At 43.0% G+C, this 19,536-nt stretch overlaps 1 protein-coding gene across 4 annotated transcripts in view; it reads right to left on the bottom strand.

The window, feature by feature from the left end:
- Positions 1–19,536, bottom strand: part of POU6F2 (POU class 6 homeobox 2) — an 867,009-nt gene that overhangs the window by 182,313 nt on the left and 665,160 nt on the right. For all 4 annotated transcript variants that reach the window (XM_069613281.1, XM_069613283.1, XM_069613284.1 and 1 more), the window contains one exon: positions 942–1,091. In XM_069613281.1, coding sequence (XP_069469382.1) covers positions 942–1,091 — 150 coding nt within the window. The remainder of the gene's footprint in view (positions 1–941; positions 1,092–19,536) is intronic.

The raw sequence follows: 19,536 nt of genomic DNA, 5'->3' as shown, positions 1-19,536 counted from the left end.
GACGCGCATTGTCAGTAAACGCGAGTACACCAATGCAAATGGGATTATGCATAATTTGTTTTCTGTGAAACTGTATTTAGTGAAGAAATGTTGGCAAATTGGGCCGTGCTTTCTTTGTTCCCACCATAACTGTATTTTGCAAATTTGTGACATAAATGAGATTTGTGATGATTTTTTGGCCACAATGCTGCCGGTGGTAGATTGAATCTTTAAAACATGTGACGCAACCAAAGACATTTTCTGACAACCTAATTAAAGAAAATGGACAATATTCACAACCTTGAATTGCCGAGTATTCGAGAACTCCACACCACTACGCAGGTGCAATTTTATCTTACACACGCGCACGCGCACGCGCACACGCACACCCCCCCCACCCCCCCACCCCCACCCCTTAATGATCCGTGCTTTAACTTCGGTTGGCACAGATTTGTGAGGATGTGCAATGGAAGAGCATATCTCTGAGCTGGAATGCTGAACTGCACCTCAAATGCCAATGTTTGCACACATGTACAAATGATACGCACACATCTTTGTATGTGCACATGTCATACTGTGCATCTGCAATCAAAGGTCACTTTTGATTCTGGCCTGTAATGTGCAACTAAATCAGTGTCTTCAAGTTCTGTGGATACCAGAGAATTTCTTGAGGGCAATGTGTTATCTGTACACCGACAGTGGACACTACATCGGCTAAATCATCGTTTTCCTGGCAGCCCCATCTCTCAATTAAGGATGAATACGTTCAATATACCTTAATGCCCTTGCTTTATGAAATGCTTCAATTAAAGAGGCACATCTCTATATTCATACTTTAACTTATCGTCTATGCATTGTATGTTGCGTTTGCGCTGACAATGAATGCAAAATATAGGTATCAGCCATGTAAAAAAATAAAATGGTGGGCGCAAATGCATTGTTTTTCTATCACTACCACTCACCTGTCCCTGTGCGTTGGTGACAAGCTGCCCTGTCACCCCTTGTAGACTGGAGAGAGCATTGCTAAAGGCTTGGGAGCTGGCAATGGAGCCCATGGCTGCTGCCGCCGCCGCCGCCACTGCTGCTTGGCTTGATAGTGGATTATTGACCATCTGGAAATAGAAAAAACATGACTCAAGACCAATTATATGTGCAGGATGTGGAACACTGCACCTTGTACTGTCTGCACATAGACGTCACTACTGGCATATCTTTAGCATATTTAATTCCTTACATGTAAAACAACTTTAGTGCAAGTGTGGTTCGTTTTAAATTCCCCGCCCTCCCTGGGCATTGAACTATAAAGTATAACCTTTGGGGGAAGCTCCCTAAAGAATGTGGTGTTTTACAGCATGGTGATGGTAACATCACATTTTCCAAAGTGCCAGAGCCCAAAGTAAGAGACCAACCAAGGACAAATATACGAAAAAGGGACTCATTACAAGTATGGCGGTGCAGGAAAAAACTGGCGGTAATGGATTTAACACCACTTTTCCTGCACCACCATACTACGAGTTTGGCCCTGGAGTGGTTGTGGAGTGGGGGATTTACCTCCCGCATATAAATCCAGTATGTAAACCGCCCCACCCCCCGTCCACTGGAAAATCGGCAAAATTAGCAGAATTACTGCAGAGGTAATTCTGCCGAAAATGCCCCATAGAGCCCAATAGGGATTTACTCCCCCAGTGACACTTGTAATCTAACGGTAATACCGCCAGACGGAGTAGCCATACCGGTAATTCAGTAGGCCGTTATTCTGCTGGATTTATCACCGCAATACCACCCAACTCATAATGAGGCCCAATTTGTCTTTATCTGCATACAAAGGTTAGTCGAAGCACACTAAAATGTACCCAACAGACTCTTCTAGTTAGAAAGAAACTGGAAACCATCAGAAAATTGCCTATGAAAAAAGAACATTGCAATTAGCTTGTTTACATTGCTTGTGTACTTTTTAAATCTTCTTGACATGTATTTGTGGACCAAAGCATGAGTGCTCACTAAATAATGATTTGTTTTGATTAAGGTGGTTTGTGTCATGCCTTCTATAATGCTTGGCTTGTGCATGTTAGGAACGTCTGGAATCACTGCTGTGGGCTGTCTTGCCATGACCAGATGTCCTCAGGGTGGTCAGGTTGCTTGGACGGCTCTGTACATTGTCTTTTTGGTTCCACAGGATTCCTAAAGTTAGTTAGAAAGGATTCAACTAACGAAGGGGCAGAGCCCTGATGGGTTATGCTTGCTTGCCCTGAAGTCACTGCTAAAGTGGTCCTCCCACTCACCAAATGGAAACAGTAGAGAGACTGTGTCCACAGCAAAACCACGATCAGGAAACAAAGCACACTGCCTGAGACTATGGCAACGCCACTAAAGTGTTTAATCAATTGTTATGAAATCATCCTGACAAACCTTGTTGTTGATATAGAACAATTGTAGAAGTGTTTAGTTGCTCTAGAAGAAGAAGTTGTGTTGAACTTCTGCTACAAGCAGAAAGACAAAGATTTTTCATCTAATTGAACTATTGGTTAAAGTCTAAGTCGAAGACTTTTGGAGCAAGAAGAACTTTATGATCAAAACTTGGTTATAAAAAGGAACTTGCTTATTTTTCTGTTTTTTTTATTGTTATTTGGTTAAAATAACCTTTAACAAACCATACAAAGAAATACCTTTAATTTGTTAATTACAAAGTATAAAATAGAATTTTTCTTAAAATAAAAATCAAGCAAGCATGTAATAAAATACAAATAAAATGAACATCAAGAAGTCAAGTCCAAAAATCGTAGTATCCAATTCATAATTACACACTACTGTGATTTTAGAACTTCTTCTAAAAAGTGTGTTGCAGCCACCAACCAGTAATTTTGACGAAGAGACGTCACAACGAATTTCCACGCTCTTTCAGCAAATAGGGAATTATGACCTTCCAAAAAGTGGGCAAAGTTATTAAGGTGCCTATCCTTTAAGGTGTGACAGTGAAGGCCCGGTTTCTTGTCATTGCCAAGGGAGTAATCTGAATTACCCTGATATAATTTACATGACTTTGTGGTTGCTTGTTGGAGCCAACGCAGAAATTCCAGTTTGGTCTAGAGATGTGCGCTAATGTCCTCAGTGCCATTTTACTAGGTTTCTTTTAATTCACTCTCTGTCTTGGAATAAAGAAGGATCGGCTTGATAGTAGGGACCTGATTGGGGCATAGTGTGGCACCGGTTTCAGAAGGTAATTGGGGTCTTTTCCACGGAGCGACTTGTGCATGGTACACAAAATACTGAAATCACATTATTACTTGACCAGTGGAAATTTAGGGTGTGTGTTGCATGGGCCAACTTGCATACATACGTTGCATTGCAATGGCCTATTTCAAGGACGATTAACACCCCAGGAGCACCTACTTGAAGATTCCATTAGAGTAGTCGGATGATTTTCCCAAGCAAGTTAAGTTGTTAATGTATTCCCTTCACTACTGATTTGCCTTGGTGGCGGATTCATGATATTTATGAAAATATCATGATAATTCACATCTAGGTGAACTGTGTTAGCTAGCCATTTGACATCTCTGGGCAAACTGTTGCTTAGCCATCTGTCATATCCAGGAGAACTGTGTTGCTTAGCCGTCTGTCACATTCAGGTGACCTGTGTTAGTTAGCCACTCACTAAATCCATGTAAAATGTGTCAGTCAGCCAGCTGTCACATCCAGGTGAACTGCATTAGTCAGTCATTTGTCAGCCATTTGTCATCTCTGGGCAAACTGTGTTGCTTTACCATCGCTCGCATCTGGGTGTACTAATACTAACACTCAACCCTTCGCATACACCTCTCACATACTGCACTAAATACAACCAGAACACCTCAGCACAGCAAACCGCACATACTTCACAACAACGCAAAGAGGCATAACACACATAACCTTGCACAACACCACATGACGGCAGGTTCTGAATCTCACACCAGGCTCAGTGAACGGTCCATCCGAACTGAAGCTACCAACAGCAAATCAAAGCTCCCTTGCTCTTTTCCTGCTCCACTGACTAAACGTACCCTTTCCCCCCTTATTTCTTCACAGAACTTCCACAGCGCCGAGAGACCATGCAAGTGGAACCTGTGCGCGATATAAAAACCTTTAACATTAGCGTTAACATATTAGCTGTTTTAATATAGATAATTTGACCGTTGTCTCTATGGCTTTTAAAAAATACGGTTAATACATTACTTAAAACTGCTCTGAAGAACTGATTTAGATTCCTAATGCTGTGAAAGTATATGCTTGGTTTTAATGACATGAGTGCTTCCCAGCACGACTTCTGATAGAGATATCAATGAACATTTTGCAATTCCTTCAGAGTGTCCTCTCCGTTCACTGACTTTTATCTACATTTACAATGTGGCTCCTCAACGAGCAAACCATTCTGCACGTGTTGGTCTTGTGAAGCATTTGTTAATGGCTGCCCTGAAGAAGACCTGCAAGTGAAACATGGTCCAAAACATTGTCAACATCCTGATGTAGCAATCTTTTTGAGAGAGGTTTACCTACTGTAGTTACATGAGTGTTGTGACTGTTCAAAGGCAGTGGATTTCAGTGTTTAGCTCACACATTGTGCATTATTTCCATTTCTTGCTTCCTGCAGATGTGGTATTTGAATAACTTGTTACTTACTAGACACCTAACAGATACCATCTGCATCATTTAGTGTTTCTGTATCCTTTTGAGCTTGGAATGAGAACTATTCCATAATTTCCCTTATTGTTATTTTCCTTCTTTATGTGTTGTTCTATATATGTATACACGATATAGGTTCAGGGAAAACATTAGTTAAAATTACATTATGGGTGCAGTGTAAAACCTACAAACCAGAGTCATTCACCAATTATGGTAAGCAAAGCTACTGTAACTCATCCCAAGCGGAAACTGCTCATCATTGTAATGTCTTTTTAGCTAAAGTTTATTCACTGAATTGTAAATGTTTCAGTAACCAGAAGGTTACACATAATGTCTCATACAAAGTTTTTCAGATAATTTCAAAGGCTTTAATGACAGAAGGTTAACCACACAGCTGTACTTTTTCCCCGTTTTTTTGACGATATAGGGATTTGCAACTTTTGGCTCTCGTGTTATGAACTACAACTCCCATCAGTCCCAGCCAGCATAGCCAATGACGAAAGATTATGGGAGTTACAGTGCCAATCATCTGGAGAGCCACAGATTGCAGACCCCTTATGGCCGAACACAACAACAGATCGCACTGGGCATTCACTGTTACCATCAGAGGTTGTTTTTAGGGGGGGGGGTATAGCCCTGGGTCTTTTGGTTGTAGCCCCGGATAGAAGCTCAGGGGTTACAACCAAAAAGCTAGCTAGCCCTGAGTCCTGACAGTTTCGACATTAGCCTAGCCCCGGAGCCTTTCCGACCTAGCAACACCTATAGTGGCCATACACCTGGGCGCAGCTCTGGGGTCATGGCAATATGGTATGTATGCCCAATGGACACTTCTGATGTGCTTGCTTTGCCTTGGGCATGTCCCAGTGCATTGTTTCTACTATTTGTAGTCCTTTCCTGGCCCTGTGGTAGCTTGTTGTGTCCTGCCCAGAAATGTATGTTTATTCTAAGACCCTAATTCATTCTGAATCTGGTGCCTCAATATGTACAGCCAGGTCCCTACGATCTAGTTAATCTACCCTGAGCCAAACACCTCAAGTGAGATGACTAAAACATGATCAAAAGACTCTGCAGCGCTTAGGCGCACAACCCTAGAACAGGCTTGCATTTCTGCCCAGGGCTCAACAGCATGGTCAGGAAATAACTGATTTTGAGAAACGCCTCCAATCAGGTCATTTGCAGCAGACTATGCCTTGCTAATGACATGTAAATGACTAATGTTTTTCAAGACTCGCTGGGTCCGTTCCTCAAGCAGTTGCAGTACAGAGCAAATGAAATGCAACCTTGGTTTATCGAGAACAGCAGGCTGACGATATATTACATTTTGTAAAAGCTGAACGTGACGTAGGTGAGCAAAGGAAACAAAGGAACGTTTTAATGATTCTGAGAGCACAGTAAGGTGCAAATGCAGATTTAGTTTAGCAGGATCTGTTTGTTGCAGATCTTTTTAATGCTACTAAGTCCTATTTGCACCCACGTGGCTAAAGATTTGGACTATCACCAACAAATACAGCTCTTTACCATTGTCGCAGTGATAGAGCACTAGGAATGTGCAGGTCACCTTTGTGGTTAAGTTGACCTCTGCATGTCTTAAAAGCTTTGCAAGAAAAAAAAGCACACCCTTCGTGCTTTTTCACTTGCGTGATTTTTGGAGAGCTGCGCCCACTGTGTCGGTTGTGTGTCCAGGGGCAGGTTGGCAGGGATACCCCATGTAGAGACATCTTTTTCAAGTCATGTGGCATTGAAGGGGCCTTATTAGAATTCCATGCTTGCAACATGGGTTTTTTGTCCACCTGAGCAGCTCTAAGCAGCCAGCGTCTTCAACCAGGGTATCATCCCACAAAACAATAGTTGGAAAATCAATATCCTAAACGGTATTCATTCCCCTGGCCACAGCTGCCCAAAAATCTCTAAAGACCTCATCCTTCGCATTCCTTAGATAGCGTTTTTCTGCGTTTTTTTTTAATATCCATATGTAAAATGCTTTTTTTGGCCCAGTCGGACTACTTACTCGCCTGACTTCAAAGACTTCAGGATTTAGCTGTTCGGACAGCTACTGATACCCCGTTTGGAGCCCACACATCCCCTGTGCTTAGATCCTCGGCACTGGCTTCCAGTTTTCACACGTCTTGATTTTAAGCCAGTATGTATAGTTCATCGCACCTTCTTTTGCATCAGCACTGATTACCTGCAATGTAAGTTCCGGCCTAACATCCCTCGACGGCCTTTGCGCTCACAGGACACAATCTCGATGGAAGTGCTTCACTTTAAGCGTTCCAGAGTGGGAGGCCGGGCCTTCTCAGAATCCGCAGCGGAACTATGGAACCTGTGTGCCACCGAGAATCATGTACTGTTTCGACAAGCTTCTTTTTTAGGTATTGGTAGGTGTTTCAGTCCTTTGTTGGTTTTTCTTGTGGCAAGATAGCACGGTGTACGCTGCGCTTTATAAGACATGTTAACATAACATAACAATGTGCTCACAGCTGGGATTAACTCGAGTGTCCGGTTGCATAATAATGTATGTGTAACTGACTTGCGGATCAGGCTTTGGTAACTGGCGAGCGGTTTCTGGTGGTGCTGTTCCTAATATATGTTGGCGATTACCCTAACCACTTCCCTTTTGCTTACATATATGCGCCCATTTACTTGTATTACCCTATTCCCTGAAGACAATGGGAATGGAAATGCACACGTGCATATGACACCACGTGGCGACAGCTTGCTTCTAGAACATGCTCCCAGCTTAGAAAGTTACCTTCATCTATATTGACAAGGAAATAGGAAATCCTACAGGAAGGAGGTGTACTTAGAAAATACGTTTTTTAATGTTTTTATTTTATTGATTTTTTTATTTTATTGATTTATGGTATATTACACACCTTTATTATAAAAAACACGTTTTCCCGCTCTAGAACAAATATCAAGATTCATACGTTTCTTCCATCCCCAAATGTATCCCTTCCACTACTAACTCAAGTACCACTCAGCTTCATCAAAAAACACGCCTTTTGAACATGTTATTCTAATTATTTTTTATTAAGTGCATCTGGTTTATTAAAAACCTTTCACAAATTTTACAAAGAGATCGTACATAGAAAAAAGAAGACAGACAAAGAAAACAAAACAACATAAAACACAAGTTTAGCATAAAAGATGGCTCCAATTTTTGGCAAGCATTGCTTACTTTGTATTTTGAAACAAATTAGCAAATTAGAAAGTATAAGGCAATTAAACATGTTATGAGGCAAAACGTTGCCAGGAAATTTTCCCCCAAAAGGAGAAACGTCCAAAGTTCTTCTGCATCCAAGCATTGCCTGTCCAGGATCAAGTTGCCCAAGTGCCCAGTTCTTAATACAGCCAACCCAGGAGAGAACAGTGTAATTAGTTTTGAACAAATAATTATAAAAGTGCTGAACTGTAATGGCGCATCCAGGAGTCAACCTGAAGCGAAAAATGTGTATTGTCTGACGTAAAACCAGAAACTGTAGCATGATACTAATGGCTTTCGGAGGCATGCTCTCCAGGCTGGAACGCCTTGCAGAGAGCTCAGAAGTACAGGTTCGGCGCTGTTTCATGTCATTTTACAGCTCGTTGGGTGCAGTGCGCAGGGGGTGCGCACCTGAAGTTCGGGTTGAGATGAGACCAATTGGGGTCTGCGGTGTTAAGACGTGCAGTGGTCCTGGTCAGATTAGATGGGACAGACTTTTCACTGAAATAGAGTTTTCCTTCGTAATTGTCCCTGTGCTCCAGTCCAAGCGATTCAGCCTTTTCCTTTACTAGTCGCCCTTTTGGGTAAGCACATGTTCACTAGGTGGCAGAGCAGAGGGGTTCATGTGATCAGCTTGCATCAAACGTTTGGCAATAAGGAGCAAATGGCATTGCATTTTGTATGACTTCCTGGAAGGGATAAGCGTGACACACTTAAGGCCCAGTGTGGTTGCAGTGATTCGCTTGCCATGCTGTTGCCTGGGCATATACCCTTGGTGGCCACTGCAGACTAGCATGGCGAACAGGCATCCCAGCATCCCAAGAGAACAAGGGAAAAGCTGAGCCTCATCAGAAAGGCAAAAAACGACAAGTACCCATGACAAGGTCGACAGCATTTAGATGTACCCAATGGTATGCCAGTAGGACGGCCCCGTCGGCTACATGCCTTACTCTTTGATAGTCTTCCCGAGGGGTATCTTCTCCCTGGCGTGACATAATAACATGGTGTGAACACAGCACTCTAGGCACCCCACACCAAGTGATGCTTCAGTCACATTTGAAAAGGTCAGTGTCACTGTCATTGCCTTGAAACCAATGAGAGAACCCCATGTCAATCTGGGAGTCAAATGCAAGCCTTCTTTGCAGGCATACGATCAGTGCCAAATAATGCTTTCCGCAAGGAGTCCCCCAGTCAGTGCCAAACCAACAGCGTTGCTGAGCCACAAAATGGCGCACGGTCCCTCCATACGAGTTTGGTGGCATTTACGACAAAATGTCTGCATGTGGTGAGGACTATTAACACATGCACATTTTATGAGCGCATCCATCTGATCATGAGTAAATTAATGTGCATGCAAAAATGGGACCTGCGCGGACGGGGAACCCAAAATGTCTGCATGTGATTAACGGGGTAGACCGTTTCTGCATGGAGGCTTGAAAACCAGTGCTAGCAGATGAATGCGCAAGTGATGCTGTAGACATTCTGAAAAAGTCACTCCACTGAAAATCACAAGTTTCATGTTTCCACTCAGCCAAAATGACGGGCCAATCACAATCTGAAGGGCCTGAAGTATCTGCCTGCGGTGCTGAGGGGCACCACGGCAAAGTGGTAACATTTTCAGAGTGAGAGCTCAAGGTGTTGGTGCAAGAAGTGGAAAAGAAAAGTCGACACCACACTGTTTGGCCACCTTGTCAAGATCTGTTCCTGGTGGTGGATACGCCAGTGTGAGGCCATCAGGGACCTCATAGGGGCGTGGTGTTCCCACCCAGGGTCAAGAAGTGGTTGGATGCCCTCAAACGCTGGCCGCTGTGTCTTTGGGACTGACCACCAGAAGGAGTGCTTGGCCGCAGGGAGAGGACATGCTCCATGGCTTGCCGTGTGTTCTCGGTGGGCAAGGGCCCTGTCATTCCTTGACATTGGCTAGATTCAGGGCATTGGCCTCTAGGAGATGGGAGCAGGAACATTTACAGCTGGTGGGAAATTCAATGCAAGCCTATTCGACATCCAGTAGCCCGCCTCAAATAGCAATGTGTTCATCTGAACGTATGGCAGATGGCATAGGAGGGCTATGCATCAATCATGCCCGTCACAGCTCCAAAGTGGACAGCACCTACCTTATCCAACGCTGTCACACATATGTACCCGTGGCTGTCTGGGGCATGTTGTGTCGAACAAAGCTATAGTTAGAGGCACTACAAGTTCCAGAATGCGCCATAAAATACTCACCAACATCATTTCTGCCTTCCTGCAAGGCCCTATTTCTCAAAATTAAACCAATTAACGTTAACGCCAAGACATAGAAGACATATTGGCCATAATCCAAAATCAGCTGTCATAAATCATGCAAGAGCAGGCGGATGCGGACCACCCCTCAGCAACCATGCAATATAGTGCTATCCCTGTAAACCATGCAGTCAGAAGCTGTCACATTGTTTCCACGATAGTGCCCATATTGGGAGGATAGCACAGGGGCAAAGTGCTGGTCTTGGAAGCAAGACCACGCAGAGCAACAGAAGTTTGAATCCCGGATCTGCGCTAATGGAATTAGGCGCGTTATAAAAAAAAACAATTATAATAAAATAGCAGAGCAGAGTAAGTGCACAACATACGTAAAACCACTGAAGAATAGAACCAGAGGAAGCAAAGGAAGAAAGAGAAGACGGAAGAGTTGAGTGATTAACAGCTCATAAAGCAGCAGAGAGGTCGAGAGGAACACGAATTGAAGCAAGCGTAGAGGGGCTGCCGAGAGCAATGGGTTTGTGATGTGTACGAGAGCAGTTTCAGTGGTGTGCAAAGGGCAGAAACCAGACTGATGAAGAGGTCAAAGAGAATGAAGATCAAGGAAGGTAGAAACTTGGGATTAGAAAACCCGCACAAACACTTTAGAAAAGAATGGAAGACGGGAAATGGGCTGATGTCAGAATGTGATGGAAGGCTTTTTAAGGGTAGGAAATAATGACAATAGCATACTTAAAATCAGCAGGACATTAAGCAGCCAGTAAAGAACTATTTAAGAGAGAATTTAACAATAGGGGTTAAAGAAGGGAAAGCCATAGTGATGAGACATTTAGTACATGTCTATGCTTTCATGTAATGCCAATTGATACTGAATTTGGTGCACAATTGCGCAACACCAATGGCCTCCTCCGTTCTCATGCACCTGCTGTGTACGCAAACAGGACTTTTAAGCATACAACAAAGAAGTGCCACCGCCTGGCAGCTCAGGTAGTTCTCTCAATAATGAATGACCTGGAAGTCTTTATTCTCCCCATCATGGCTGACCTCCCGCTACCCTTTAAAAACCCCAGATCTCACTCGGGAAAAGGATCTGGGATGATATCACAATGCGTACTCGTGTTGAAATAAGTGCCTCTTTCAGTGTTCAATCTCTTCCAAGAAGACCGCCATTCAAGTGCTCTCAAAGGACCCCATGCGATTTTCAGGTGCAGTGGGAATCATTTCTGATTCAGAGTGGGGTGTATGAAAAGGCAAAGGCATTGCATGAGGGGAAAATATAGTTAGAATTCATTGAGAACTACTTAGCAGAGTACATCCTTTGTGTCTGTTTACTTAAAGCTCATCTTTAAATGGGCACTTTCCCTTTGCAGCTTCCATTTATTCTGCACCTGTGCCAATTTTCACGGTATCATGTCATCACTGCGTGGCAAAAAATGCCAGACCCGAAAATGTCGAATTGCGAGGGGCACATTTCAGTGCAATTATATGTGGGAGGGGGTTTAGGGTATTATAACATATGTTTGCTGCAGTGAGGAGAAGGACTTTGTGCAATACGAACGCTCGGGAGTCTGCTGTCTTTATTACAGCACTGCGAGTCAGCAAGGACTCTTGCTCTTCTACATTCGCTCCCTGGAAGGAGTGGAGCCTGCTGGCGGTCGCATGAATCATGACGTGACTTCAATCCACTTCAAAAAGCACACACACCCACCCTTGCGGGTTGGGTGTGTGTGTAAAGCCCAAAATCTTACACAATCACAATGCTCTGAACCCCTTTCACCTCACCTTCAAGACCTTCTACACATACGCCCACGAGGGAAGACTTTCCATCCTTAGTGCAGATCGTGACGGACCATCTGCATACTGCAAGTCAGCACACGACGGTAGCACAGGCGGCTACAAACGTTACAAAGGAAATTAATGAGGCACCCGACAATAGCGTTGACGCCTTTGCCAACCCTGCCAGAAGCGCACCGCGGGCTGAGGCGGAGGTCTCGCCCAGCGAGGCTGCTGAGGTAGTTGAGGCTGGCGGTGAAGTGAAAAGCGTCGGAAATACGAGGACGTCTGCTGATATAAACAGGGAAGCAATTCTAAATGTGATCGAAGTAAATATCACCGCCTTTCAGTCTCCATTCGATGTAACTGACATCGAGTTATTGGAGATGGAAGTCCCAACGATCGATACTGACACAAGACTCCTAAAATTCACCTTTACAGAAAAAACAAAGGCGGACAGTTTGAGTCCTGTAAATATCACAAATAGCGCCACACTCGAGCCAGTTGTCATAGAGAAACAGACGAAAATGGCGGCGCAAACAAACTCCGACAAAATAAACACTGTGTTCACATAGAAAGGAATGAAAGGTACGAAAGGACTACCGGTGAAATTCATTACTAATGCACAGAGTGACTTATACAAAACTTCCCCACATTCGCAGTCAAAGAAGCTAATAGCCCAGACAAGATAACCAACTATACATCCCATAGAGCTTGACCTTGCTGGTCGGGAAGCTCGGCTCACAGAGCATCTCAGTGCAGACTTCAAAATAATGAAGAAGTCTCTAGCGGAGAGCTTTGTAAACACCAAAAAAACCCCCCAGGGTTTGGCACCCGAAAAATCGCTGATGATGGAACGACACAGCATGCTGCTAAACCCACAACAAACTAATGCGCACCAAATCCAATATGCTAAATCGCCCCAATGCAAGGATTTGGGGCCCAGTCGACATTATGCGCAGGGTTTGAACATTAAAACAGTAAATAAGCGAGCAAACGGGCCCCTGCAAAACATTAAGGATAAAATCTTATCGGTAAGACCCCCTTCTCACTGCTCAACCCCAAAGACACAGTCTGTTGTGAACGGTTCCAACCAGCGGCCGCAGGGAACTGTGGGATCTGCTGTCCAAACTGATCATGAATCGTGTAATATAAGCAACGAAAATGATTACACGCATGCTTCAAAAGAAGCATCCTCTGCAATCAAATCTAACTTATCTGCAGCCGCGGCCATACAGATACACAACAACGTATTAGCAGCGACATCACTGGAGCTGATTCCATTCACCAAGCTTTATGAAAATGTACATGAAGCGATACAAAACAACGGGGCTATGTTAGGGCAAATAAATGAAAAGTTAACAAAAATGGAAAATGTGAACACTTTGCTTCAAGGACGTTTGGATCATGAAGCAGCGACTTCAACATTGTGGCACAACAGACTGAATGAAATAGCTGCGAAAGACATGTCAGAAAAAATAGCACTGATCGAGTGCATGAACCAACTGATCAAAATGATGAGCCTTAATTCTACAACGGGCTTTGGGGCGAGCCTCAGCGTTACAAGCGCGATAACACAGGCAAACGCGCCAACGAAGAGCATGCAGAAAAATGCTGCTCAGAATGTTGATATTCTACGAGATTCAAGGGACCCGAAAAATCTGTCGTCCCTTCAACAACGATGCCAAATAAGACACTGACTACTCAGAGTGCGATCCCATACACGACAGATGATATCCAACCTGGAAGCTCGGAGCCTGTAACCAGCGTGTCAGCGCCTACTGACAAGGCCGTGGAAATGACAAATAATGAGCTGGCAGAAAAAGTCCCCTTAAAACAATCTCCCGTCATTGCACAGTGCTCGAAAATGTCCTTTGGCATATTCAGTGGGGACGCAAAAACAGTGAAGATTGCAAACCCAAAGCAGAAAGTGCAAGAGACAGGTGTTGGTCAAATTTAAAAAAAAACAGAGAAAAGGAAAAATTGTGCACCAAACAAAACGACTAGCAATTCAAGAAAATGTATAAGAAACTTAACAACACCAGCCAAACTAAGCCTCTTTGAAAGAGGAAAAAAGGGTGAGGTGGTCAAACTGATGGCGGTGGAGGCCCCGAAAATTGCAGAGGTATCTACGGCGACACTGATTACATCAAATCCAAAAAAAAGACAAAGATTGGATTCGGAAGCCGAGTCAATCTACTCAATGACGTCATCCGAAGAATTATGTAACCTCTCCACTTACTCTGAAGACTATGAGGAAGAAAATATCTACGAAGGAGACGAGGCGACAATATCTCGCCCCAAAGTTGTGTACAACCAGGCTAGCGAGGCCGAAACGCTAAACCATAATCCTTGGATTGCAAAAACAAACCCGGTCTTAAATTCTGACCACGAGGGTGCACGAAAGGATAGACAAAGACAAGTCAGCCTTAGGAAAGAAAAGGTCGTATCAGCTCCCTCTCATAGAAGCGGTAAAGAAAGTCAACGAACGGTCGATCAAAAATTAAAATCGAAGACGACAGTGAAATTGAATCCAAAATTAACTGCAGCTCAGCGCCAGAAGGAGCTACGTCAGAGTGGACAAAAAACTATTGTGGACCTCAAATCACAGACCTTAAAAATTCTGGTCGCGAATTTCTTTGATGACGACAATGATGTGAATTTAAACAGAGGAAATGTAATCCAACTCCTGCATTCGGTACCAGCCTTAAGAACTGTGGCTTCTTGAGACATCTCAATTGTTGAATACGTTTCCGAAGACCAAGCTGACAGAGTTTATCTACACATAAAATCTCAGGCCGTACGTAAGAGTATACTATCGGAAAAAGAAGAACTACTGCTGTTAGGTTTCGAGGTGTCAGAAGTGCTGCATGAAACACAACCAAATCAATCTAAAAACAGCAATAAGTGTCAGAATGAGCTTACTAACGAGCAACGCAGAGATGAGATAAGACAACATCTGTCTACAGCCCGAAACCAACAGCAATCATCTGGAAAAAGGAAGACTGAAGGGAGAAACCATTAGCTAACACAGAGCCTGGGAGAAATATCCTCGACTCTGTTATCATGTAACACCCGAGGATTCCATCACCTATACGAAGATTTTCCTGTCGACCTGTGTAACAACTTCGTTATATGTCTACAGGAAACATGGTTGACGAGAACTCCACTGAAAGATGGCTATCTCACCCTGTTAAATCCTGCAGGGAAAAACTCCCAAAGCCATCCATTCTCAGGATTAATAACGATGATAAAGATTGGGACAAATTGGGAGGTGCTCGAAGATGAAAACCCAAACATATTTGTGCAAAGCACACTGCTGCAACACGTTACCACCAAAACATCGAAAATGCAGCAGTTACTGCTAATCAATGTGTATTGGAACCCTGCCCAGATAACTTCGGAAAAATTTGTGTCATCAGTAACAGCGATTGTAGACAAACATCACCAAACCTATAGTGATCTGCTTATCATCATATGTGGCGACATGAACACTAATATAAAAGGAGACCGAATTAAAGAGAGCAGAAAAGAAGGGCAAATCCAGCAGCCAAGAAGTGCCAAGTGGGAAACAGAAATGGAGGCATGCGACTGCGATATGGCAAATGGGCAGTAGAGGGTGATATACCGTCCCATACCACCTGGCATAACATGGGCTATGCAAAGACCTTGGATTATATTTGGGCGTCAAAGCATTTTTGGCACATAATCATGAGACTTAGAACAATCCAGACAACAAACAGCGATCATGCTGTCTTGGTTTTGAATTTGATTTTACCCGTTAAAACAGACATTCTGAGAATGGACCAAAATGTGGAGGTAACAAACGGGAAAAATAGACTAAGAATAACTAATAACCAAATAATCCTGCTAACCAACAAATTCCAACAGCTGGCCAAGTCTCATGAAGCAACAGTAAACTATCTTGCACTGCTGCCGCGACAAAAAGAAAGATCTTTATTGAAAAAACAAACAACTAAAACACACACTCATGAATGGAGCAGGAAAGTAAAAGAAGAAAAAAAGAAGGCTCACAAAGAAATACATAAACTGAAAAGGCAAGGTGGATATCCTGGAATTGATTAAACAACGGAAGCAAAGGTATCGCAACTGGGTTAAAGCCTTTGCCTTTTTGAGCAACCAAGAATCAGGTGAAGTCATGCTGGGCCAAATAAAATCTAATAATTGTAGAGATATTTGGCGCACCCTGAAGAAGTGTACTAGAAATCAAGCTGATACGATGGCCAGCGGGGTGGCTGAAAGTGACTGGAAAAAACATTACAACAAAGTGTTTTCGAAAGACAAGGTCACATCGCCCCCTGCACAAGAGGTAGTGGTAGTGCGATGGGATTGTAATGAGACGGCCGAAGATATAAGTGCCGTAATAGTAAAGCTGAAAAACTTGCGCCAGCTGGACCGGACGGCATTACCAACGTCATGTTGAAAGAAAACAAACATGAATGGTCGATTTTTATTGCATAACTATTCGCAAGAATCGCAGAGTACAAAAAAAGACCACACTCATGGACAATGGCCTTAATAGTTCCAATCTTTAAGAAGGGCAATCGGGCTGATCCAGCCAACTATCGCCCGATTGCCCTACTTGATACAATCGGCAAGATCTTTGCAAATTTTCTACAGCAGAAACTAACAGCATGGGCAACCAAGAAGGAAATTACCGATTCTCGTCAAACCGGTTTCACCAAGGGAGCAGGGACCAAAATCAATCTGACATTGGTAAATATACTAAAATTGGAAGCCCTAGAAAAAGGAACAAAGCTGTTTATAGCTTACATTGATATGCATCAAGCTTTCGATACAATAAATCGAGAACTGCTGTGGCAGAAATTAAAAAATTGGGAGTGCCCAGAAAACCTCTTACAACCTATAAAAGCCCTATTTACAATGACATCAATTCAAATAAGAATAAATGAAAAAGGACAACTATCAGAGGCAATAATGATGCAAAAGGGCGTAAAACAGGGCTGCCTGATCGCTGCATGTCTGTTTAAGTTGTTCATTGCTGACGTGCCTGCTGCATTGAGTGCTGTGAAATGTTTCCCCCCAAAAATAAATGGTCAACATATTAATTGCATAAGCTATGCTGATGACCTAGTCTTGGTGGACACTACACAGATAGGACTTCAAAGATTGCTGACAAATCTCCAGCTCTATATGAACGCTAATATTTATGTAAATGTGATATGGAAGTCACTAGCCCTTCTAAGAAAAATGATAATCCCAAATCCAGAACCGCCTTATGAAATACTCGCCCCCACACACAGTCGACTTTATGTGGGAATACTAGCGAAATGGGTAAAAAGTCTGGAGGAGATTATGCAAGCTGCCGATATAACCAGCGAGATGTTGACGGCTCAACCCCAGATTGCAAAAAAAAAACTGCAAGAATGGGCGTGGATATTAAATCTGGCAAAGTTTGAAGTATGACCAACTGCTCCAAAACTTGGGCCCACCAAGTATAAACTGAATTCAATGCCGGAGTATCTGTTGCAATTCCCGTCACGACATCATCGCGATGGATTTCTTTGCTTGAGGCTGAATGCAATCAAAACTAAAGAAATGTTGCTAATGAGACATGATTCGATAACGAAGGACAATGTATGCAGATACTGTGGGATCGAAGTAGAATCAATAAGGCATCTAATCACAGACTGTCATATACTCAAAGATCTGAGAACTTTGCACTTGGGAAAGTTTGCACCTATTAATATGAACATGGACGACTGGTGGTTGTGAATATTAAGTGGGAGCTGTGTGCACTTGACATGTTCAGTTGTAAATTTCATCGATGCAATTAAGTGCTGAAATGGTGGAACTCTGAAAATCGGCAAGAATGAAATGCGAAATGTGAGGATTTTTGTTGTGTATTTTTGTACCAAAAGTTTGTAATAAACTATATGTGCAATAAAAATTTTTTTTAAAAAAAAATTATAAAATATAAGGAGTGTATGGGGGCTGCATATGGGGGGCTGCAGTGGATCTCTGCTCATATATAATTGCAGGGAAATGTGCGGGGGGAAAATGAGACATATTAATTTTCAGTATTTAAAGAAAGTTTGCGTGATCACAGAGAGCCATTTTCACAGAACTATGTTCTTTCATGCCCAAACAGACAAGGGGCCGGATTCATGCAATTTCTTGCACGGTTCAAAGTGATTTTGCCCTGCCGAAAAGTGACTTTGCAAATTCGACACAAACCCTGACTCCTGGAACTGTGCAAAGTGTATTTTCGCAGTAGAAAGTCAGTGCAAAGTTAATTTTGCACTGCAAAAATACACTTTGCACAGCTCCATGAATTTGGGTTTGTGTCGACAGTGCAAAGTCACTTTTCAGCAGTGCAAAGTCACTTTGAACTGTGCAAAAAATTCCACGAATCGGGCCCTAGACTTTCAATGTTCCAAGTTATTTTGCCTATTCCTATCTTTTTTGACTGGCATCCGTCCAAAACATACACATTCCCTGAAAGTCGGAAGTGACACATACTCATTTGGTGACAATACATCACCTATGAAACATGTCCCTTCTGTAAATTGGAGCTATGTTTCAAGAATAGTCGAAACATGGAAACTGAGTCACATTCCCAGGAATCTGCTTTGGACACACAGCATGTTTTTGTAAACACAATGGGCTTCATTCACAGAAGTGTTTTATAATCGGGCAATCCCATAGGAAAACGTTCTGTGAGTCAGGCCCAATACCCTTTGAGCAAGAGGTCAGATTTCAAGCTAGTGTGCTCTCTGTCAATTACTAAATGTAAGTCATAATTGCAATTCCTATTCCAAATGAGGGTATTTCGGTGGGAGAGAAAGCATATTTTTTTCCCCTTTAAAACAGATATTTTCTCTCCTAGCAATTCATGCAAACCTTAAGAGGCACGTTTTGACCTTAAAGTTTCACTTTAGATCAGACAGTAATAACATGATAGGTCTTTCATGTGGTGCTGCTCTGCCACTCATCCGGAACGTCTCAGTGTAGCCATGTGATAAAAGCCGGGGGAATCCTATTATTTGCTCAATGTTTCCTAATGTTGTTGTATTTTTTTTCTCTACTTTTATTTTTGGGAAAATGTGTCTATTTTTAGGGAGTAACATTGTCGGTTAAGCCGACAGGTCTGCACTTTGAAATGCATGCAACACAGTGCATGTTTTCTCTAAATCATTGTCTATAGCTCACTATGGACTGCGCCTGGATGCTTCCCATGAAGCCAAAACCAATAAGTACAGAGAGAAGGTTGTCAAGCTGGTAAGATAGCTCAGCAGGTTGAGCGCTCGCTGCTGCAATCTGAGCGTGATCGGCCGGTCGCAGGTTCGAATCCCGGCTAGATAAACTCAGCCTCTCATACTTCGGAGGTTGATAAAATGAGTACCAATTTCGGTTGGGTGATATTGTATGTAAATATGTGCTCTGTAAAGCGCTTTGGATTAAGGTGCTACATAAATAACACATCATTCATACATGTATTTTATGGTGGCATGGACACTGCTATCATGGCTCTCCATGTAGCAGCACATTGATGGGACACTTATCTGTGAAGCTATCATGGCTCTCCATGTAGCAGCACATTGATGGGACACTTAACTGTGAAGCCCATTTCAGCTTTTGTTGGTTTATTACACATCAAATGAGAGGCAAAGGTTACAAATAATAAACCTCGAGTGCCATGT

The sequence above is a fragment of the Ambystoma mexicanum genome, chromosome 5p (genome assembly GCF_040938575.1).
Source record: "Ambystoma mexicanum isolate Mex_15411 chromosome 5p, UKY_AmexF1_1, whole genome shotgun sequence".
NCBI lineage: Eukaryota > Metazoa > Chordata > Amphibia > Caudata > Ambystomatidae > Ambystoma > Ambystoma mexicanum.
The sequence above is the reverse complement of the archived record's forward strand: the minus strand, read 5'-3'. Positions and strand labels throughout refer to the sequence as shown.